Source organism: Cryptotermes secundus, unplaced genomic scaffold (genome assembly GCF_002891405.2).
Source record: "Cryptotermes secundus unplaced genomic scaffold, Csec_1.0 scaffold2579, whole genome shotgun sequence".
NCBI lineage: Eukaryota > Metazoa > Arthropoda > Insecta > Blattodea > Kalotermitidae > Cryptotermes > Cryptotermes secundus.
This window is the reverse complement of record NW_019732878.1, coordinates 184,373-192,466: the sequence shown is the minus strand read 5'-3', so window position 1 is coordinate 192,466 and position 8,094 is coordinate 184,373. Positions and strand designations below refer to the sequence as shown.

Below are 8,094 nucleotides of genomic sequence, written 5' to 3'. Positions count from 1 at the left end.
TGTATGTTTGCAGATTATTAGTGCCAGGCTGCCTCTAACACGACAAACTCGGCGCCTGATATATTTTAGAGTCTGTATATACTGAGAAGAATTTACCGTTGCCCCTCGTTCCAGAAAATCGGTCACATAAACTCAGTGGGCATCCCAAAACAGTCAAAAGAAGTTTTTTGGCGGATGGTTGTGTTTTGAACTTTTTCGCCTAAAGAGAAGGCGGATGTCGATATTCAGCGCTCTGTCTTTTCTCTTCTGGCTCATAACGATGGACCCATGACTCGTCCCCCGTCACAGTATTCAAAAGAAAGTCGTCTCCTTCGTCACAGTAGTGCTGCAAAAGTTGCTCGCAGCATTCCAATCAATGCTGTTTGTTCTCGTCTGTGAGACGGCGCGGTACCCATCGTGCACAGATTTTATGGTATCCCAGTTGTTCAATAATGAAGCCGACACGTTCCTTGGATATTTGAATATGGTTTGCGATGCGCTTTTGAGTGATTCGCTGGTCATTTTGAATCAAATCGTCGACGAGTTTGCGATGATATCGTCTGTGGCAGTGATCAGATGTCCGCTGCATGTTTCATCAACAATTATGGGTTTTCCAGGCCCGCAACCACGAAATGTTATTACCCATCGATTTACAGTAGACCTATCAATAGCATTGTCACCATAAACAGCCTTTAAACGATGATGAATCTCAGTAGGAGTCACTTTTTCAGCAGTTAAAAATTCGATAACAGCACGCTGTTTAACTTGCGTTGACATAGCACTAGAACACGTCTCCATACTTCCGCTTCTCGAAATACACTGGATGAATGCAACGACCTCAAACCTGTGCATGCATATTGAGGGGGAATGTTACTTCCACATGCCACCTGGCGTACTTCTGAAGGTCATTTCGTTCGCGCTCTACAAGCATGTGTGCATTACTTTTCAGCCTACCTACGTATATTGTCACATGTATGGCTGTGACTAATAAGACAGGGTTTGGGTTGGTAATTGTATTTATTGATCATTCCTTGTATAGTCACTCAAATTGCAATAACTCACAATAAATCTTCAGCTGAACCCTTCTTCCAAGACTGCCTAGGACTTACTCAATTCTGACTGGATTCTTGACATCTCACTATTTGACACATTTCATCTTCTTCCGATGGGACACTCCACTGGAACTATTCTGACTTCCAACTGAACTGAACTGAACTCTCAAAATTAAAGTTATGTTAAGATCAACAGTCTGTCTTGGAATAAAGTACCCATGTGGGGCTTAAGACCAGATCTTTATTACTGTCAGACATTTGCAGGCTTGTTGATGTGGGGCACTCTCTCTGATGAGAGGATGGGTCTGTCACTTGCCAAAGTCACAGTCAGCACTAGCAAGTCTGTTGTCAGTATGTACAATTTACATTTTACATGTTATTAAATATATGTATATACAACATATATAAGGCCTCAGTCAGTCCTGGCTCAGTACAGCAGATCATGCCCTGTCATTAGTAGCTTCTGCTACAACAATATTCTAGTCACTGGAACAGTCATATGTCTGACTGCTGCCAAGTTTAAGCCTGTTATATTTCCTGTGTTGGGGTTCACCATGTGCAATGTTGTGAACATTTGCATTTTCACGATTTTGTATGACTTCTGCTTGTTGCCTGCATTATTTTATCAGTTATCAGTCAGTCAAGTCAAAGTCACATTGCGACTGATGGTCAGTCAGTCAGTAAGTCTTGATGTCGAGCCCCATCTGGGACTAATGACCAGATATTTATTACTGTTTGACATTTATGGTCTTGTTTTTGAGGGGCGCCCTCTCTCATGAGAGGACGGGTCTGTCTTTTATATATGCTGCTGGCCCTTGCCAGCGCAGTCTTTCTTGGGTCTGAGTCCCTTGAGACTCGCGACCATATTTTACTGTCTCAGATTTGAGACTTCCCTTTTCGTCACCTCCTACGACTCGCAGGGTCACAGTGAAAAAGAAAAGTCAAAGTCATTGTTGGTTTTGGCACCGCTCTTTTCCAACCCGCCTTTGTTTATACCAGGTCAGTCGGAATGGTGCTATCCCTGCTACTCCTGTTTCTACCTTAGGACAGTGTATGATGGCCACTGCAAGTTGTCCTCACAGATCAAACTAAGGAAGGTCGGTATAGGTACAGGAAACGAGCTGGGTCGGTTTGCATGAGTCTCAGGGTAGCAATGCCGAAGCAAGCGATATTCTGGGAGTTGATCCAACTTGATGTTTATTCACTTATTGTTCTCCAAACCACACTGTTAATTTAATATATCCTTATGCTTTAAATTATAACATGTTACACGATCTGCAAGCTATGTCTTGGAGCGTGCAACGGTCACATCCGTTCACTTCAGAATATGGTGAAAGTCTCTTTTGTGGAATGGCTTGCACACCTAATTCCGGGAATTTGAAAGAATTCGAATTCTCCATGGTTTGGACATATACATGTCATTCCATCTTCCGTAGGGAAGTGTGAACGAGGCAACTCAATCATAATGGCCCTCATTCACAGGAAATTGTAACAAGTTCTGACCTGTCCTTCTCATTGACTTTCCTTTTAGGCGCATCCGGTTCCCTGTACCCGAGCTAAATTTATGACTGTTCATAAATGTCAGAACTCCGGTCTCCTTGGTCCTGCCAGAATCTAGAAATTTCAACATGAACACCATATTGCACGTCTCAGACAATGAAATATGATATTATAGATCACAATAAAGTTCCAGTAATATTGAAACATAAGACTTTTGAAATTAAAATTACCGACAATTGATTAGAAATAAATTTCATAGTCATCTGTAATCATCCAAATAAATAAGGGCTCAGACTGATCAGCATCAGTTTTTTGTTATATAGCCTTGGGTAGGACTCCATGGAAGACACATCCATTGCCTAGCAATGAACGTCCTCTATTGTTGCAGGCATTACCTAGCAGTGGGTTGTTTATAAGCAATCTTTCTGCACAGAAATGTGCTTATCGATTCGTTGCCTGCCTATGGATCTATATGTCACATTATATATGTTGCACTATATATCCATGAATTCGGCTTGGAAGTATCTTGGTAACTGAATGTTTTTCAGTTTAATCTTGCTATAATGTTGATGATGTCTGTAGTTGGTATCTTCTGCGTCATATCATCGATTGTGAATGAACTTGTATGAAGTTGTGCCATAATTCTGTTCAAAACTGATTTGGCCCAGATGCAGACTGAATTTTTCATACACTTCTGACAATCAAAGCTATGAATGTAGGGAATACTGGGCTCCCACTATAGCCTGGAGTCCACATTAACCCTTTAAAGTCAGACTTCAGTGATGTTATTGATATTGTATATACTGACATTGGTCTGCATATGTTGGTTGAAATTAATGTTAACAATTTTGATGCTGTCAATTTCAGAAAATGGAATTTGCACGTGATTCCTGAGGAAGTGTCTTAAGAGTGACTTTCCAATTGTAATATTGTAAACACAGTGGTGTGTTCACAGCTCTCTGATGGAAGGATGACTACTCCCTGATAGGACTCATACTTTGATGTACTGAGTAGTTCACTATAGTATAATATATCCTTGTGTGTTCCTCATTTCCATTTTTGTGTGTTGTGCTTATTGTGCCTTGGCTTATTTTATGTTGTAATGATCAGGATCAAAGAAAGACAATGTTTTTATCAGTGTACCCATTCAGAAATATTCTTGTGTATATGTTTAATTGTGTAAATAAATTTCATATGATCCTTATATTTTGAGGTAGGAAAACTCAGTTGGTATACACATATTGACCAGGCTGTGAGCTAGATGACCAAGGAAATGGGGTTTGGTTCCTGGCAGGAGCAAAAATTTTTCTCTTCTCTAGTGTTCAGATCAGCTCTGGTGCCCACCCATTCATTGGGTACTGGCGACTTCTCCTGGAGGGTAACACGGCTGGGACATGAAACTGGCTGCTCACCTCCATCTAATGCCGAGATTAAGAACGTGTGGAGCTATATCTCCCACTCCCCTTCCCCCCTTCAGTATCTTGTCAGGTGTGTGTAAATTTTGGGCATTAATGTAAATGTGAGTATACTTGACTTTGAATCGAGAGGTTTGTAACAAGGTAAATAATTATAATAATTAAAGTAGCAACCACAATTATGACACTGTCAAAAACTGTCATATTTTTAGAAATTCATTCATAAGTACATCTTTCTGACATGGTGCTTAATTAGGCAGAGAGAGACACATTAACCTTGTACTTTATATTTGCTTTGCATGTTATATGATCTTGATTTAATGTGCTTGAACTTTCAACATGCACAACAGTTTTCTAAATTTTCATGTTCTCTGCAAGTTTATGGAGTCTTGTTGATATAAAGATTGTTTAAAATAGCCAGGAAGTTTGGGGAAAGGGGACTGGAAAAATATTGTGATCTTTCTTGATTGATGGATTTCATATTCTATTATGATTTGTTAGGAGATACTGAGGAAAACCACAAACATCTAAGGACAACTAGCAGCATGGTTGAGATTTTAGCATGGTACTTTCTGGAATAAGTAAGGTTAAGTTGTCCCTGTGCTTAACTAATTAAGCATTATACCATGAAGGCATATGGGGGAGTGAATGTATAGATCCACGTATTCTTGACCTTGGTACTAGTTGGAGGTGAGTGGTCAGCTTCACACCCCGGCCGCTTTACTCCCAGGGAAAGAGCTCCCTGTACCAATTGGATAGGAGTCTGGGTAAGCTCCAGATCTGGACAGCATGGAGAAGAGAAAATTCTTGACCCTACCGGGACTTGAACTCCAACCTCTTGGTCCTCCAGCCCATAGCCAGTCACTATACTGACTAAGCTGTCAATAAGTAGTCAGTGATATTCAGTATATCACCTGTACATTCACACTAAGGAAATCAAAACACTTGACAGTTTGTGAACATGGTCAGTAAAGGAACTTATGTTGCAGAAAATGCAGAATCATAAAAGGAGGCATCAGATGCCTCTGGGTGTGATTGTTTTTACATTAATAATTAAAATCAGTAACTCTGCTGCATGCTTTTCAGAAACATTCCACTTTGAGTAATTTAGAATAGAAATGTCACATAGTCATTGATATGTTTCTGTAACTGTCATTAACTCAATAGTTGGTTGTTCTGAGCCATAATTATTATCTACTGTGATGCAGACCACCTTAATGCATGGTGTCATAAGATGATTCATTGGATGATGTGGAGGGAACACTGCTTACAGTGGTAGCCACGAGTAATAGGCAACATAAATTACCAGGCAATAGAGTTACTTCGATATACATCATGTGTTGCTTCAGGATATATCTAATTGTGATGTCACTGTCTTTCCAGTGTGAACAGCTGTAATTGAAGTACAATCAGGCCCTAGAAGTGGTATACAAATATTGGTAGGGATACAACCCTGAAATTTTACTGTGCCTTTCCCCATCCCCCCTTTTGAAATAATGAAAGAAATACAAATGTCATTAACTTTGATACTGAGCAAGTTGCCTCAAGCAGCAGTGCTTCTGACTTGTGTTCTGGAGGGTCTGGTTTGATCGTGTGCTGGGGTACCATCTATCTTCAATGAGGTCTTTTGTGGGTTTCCTCAGCCCCCCAGAAATGGCAGGATGGTACCTTAAATTAGTCTGTGACTGCTTCCATCCTTGTGCTTTCCAAATTCATTATTCACAACCACCCAGACATTTGACACTGTGTAGTCCAAGTTACTGACAGCATCATTATACTACAAGTAAATAAATAAACATTTAATTCCAAAATGGTACTGTCACAGAACAGTTTTAATATAGAGCACTGTTATTCTGTTATTGTTTTTAGTATTCTCTGCAGGATGGCTGCTGTGCAGTGGAATATTACATTGTGGTAAATTGTTGGGTAGATGAAGAAAAAGAATGTAACAGAGTAAACTCCTCTGGTAAGTCCATAAATAGCAGAGATCAAACCAGTGAATGGTAAGCATAGATGAAAAAAATAGTTAATGCCTTAGTATATCAGAGCTACATAAAATTATGCAGTCTTGATTGTGTCTTTGGACAGCTCAATTTTCCAGCCTCACTCTTTAAGCCTTCCATCATAAGTTACTTTGTTAATCTGGTCTGTTTGTGCTGCAATTAATGGCTTACTGGTTGCTTAGAAGACTTATAGATAAGTCAGAAGAGATACTCTTACATTTTTATAGTATTGTTATATTGTAACGTGTTTTGCCACTGAAGACGCCGTTCTGCTCCTTTTTCGTTTTGGAGGGGGTCGACCCCTCCACAGTGTCCAGTTTTTGATGTTCGTATCTGCTGGGATTCTGTGCAGCACATCTGCTTGTGCACTTGCACATGCCTCAAATTTTCCTTTCAGGACGAGTCCTTGTGTCAACCTCTCACGTTCAAGTTCTTCTCGTGCTTTCTCTGACACATCTTTATGCAGGCTTGTGTGTGACTCCAACTGATCTCCCTGAAGTCTGAGTCTCTTGCGCTGTGTCACATTTGCACAGCTAGTCATTTTCTTGTCAGCCGCGACCAATCGCTTCCTCCCGGGTCCACCAGTTCCCTGCGTAAAGTTCTTCTTCACGATGTCGCTCTTGCATCATGCCACTGTTGCACGACAGGACATCCTTGTGTCACCTCTCTTCTGCGGTCCACAATTTCTTTGGGTTCAAGAATTCCTGAAGATATTCCTCTTGAGCCATGCCACTCTTGCACGGCGGGACACCTTCCTGCAGGAGGCAGCCAACTTCATCCAGGATCCACAAATTCCTTGGGTTAGTTCCTTTGGCTCTCCATGTCACCCTGCAGCTTGCTTCTTGCCCCTATACTGCTTCTTCCATCCTTTGACTGGTTTCACTATGGCATTTTCGTTGGGGACTTCTCGTTGTTGGGCCACCTCAGGTTTCCTGTCCACTGAGGTCGGCTCTTTTTTCTTCTAGACGTGCCTCCATCTCTTGGCAGGCCATCGTCTCTTTTCTGGTATCTGTTGTTTCTTCTTCAGATTCTACAACCGGTATCACAGTGGGGACCTCTTCTTGTTGTGCCGCCGCAGGTTTCGTGTCCCCTGAGGCCGGCTTTTCTCTTCTAGACGTGCCTCCATCTCTTGGCAGGCTATCGTCTTTACATCTCTTTCTGGTTTGATTACAGCCACCATCTCCATGTGGCTGGTGCCCATATTCTCGTGCATGGCTTCCGTCGTTGCTTTGATCGCTTCAATTCTATGTTGGAGTGTCTCATCCAACTGTGACCGCATAGATTGTATTGTGGCCTTTATCTCTTCCTATCGGCCGCCTCCTTTTCGTGGTTGGCGTCTATTTTCGCCATGAAATCTTTGTCTTTCTTCCGACTGGCCTCCATTTCTACCTTCTGGGTTTTTCTGTTGGCCTCTGCCTTCGCCAGCATTTCCATTATTCGCTGCATATCTTGTTTCTCCATTTTGTAGCAGTATAATTCATTTCAATAGTTTGTCCTAGGTTAAGGTACAAATCGTAACTACAATTCATTATAACACTGTTGCGGGTTTGCACAACTTACAAACCCTACACACTATTCTGTTCACTCTATCCTCAGTAGTCTTCACGTATTTATAACACGGGAGCTATACAAGTCTCTGTGAATTACACACTCCCAATATAACTGTTCTACGGCACACACAAAATCTTGAAGTCACACAATAAGTCTTCACTGGCTGACTTCTCAGTTATCGCGAACTATAAAATCTTCTAACCACACATCCAGTTCTTCTTTCCACGACTGCTGCTATATTCCAACTGTCTTCAGTGGCTGCTACATTTTTAACTGACTCCTTAGGCAGTGTAGTTCTCTTATAAACTATCAGCCAGACAATGGGAAAACGCCTCGCTTCCTTGTTACCTAGTCGCCGCGTTTACAGGTGTTGCTGCCTGTTACGTCACAGTGGGAAGCGCTGCCACATCACTGTGGGGGGGGGGGTGGAGTGTTGACTGGCCTGTTACCATAGCAGCAACAGTGCTCGATGTTGTTACGTCACCGCTGGCGGGGAAGGGGATGTCCTCCATAGCACAGTATGTCACAATATTGTAACGTGTTTCGTTACTGAATACGCCGTAGAGATCGTTAATTGGTTTATTGAACAATCTA

The 8,094-nt window shown here is 41.6% G+C and overlaps 1 protein-coding gene across 1 annotated transcript in view; it reads left to right on the top strand.

Moving 5' to 3' along the window:
• The window catches only part of LOC111867852 (Sjoegren syndrome nuclear autoantigen 1), a 35,862-nt gene extending 31,260 nt beyond the window's left edge, over positions 1-4,602 (top strand). The window contains exon 4 of the mRNA XM_023858054.2: positions 3,399-4,602. Coding sequence (XP_023713822.1) covers positions 3,399-3,418 — 20 coding nt within the window. The 3' untranslated portion in view covers positions 3,419-4,602. The remainder of the gene's footprint in view (positions 1-3,398) is intronic.
• The last annotated feature ends 3,492 nt before the right edge of the window (positions 4,603-8,094 follow it).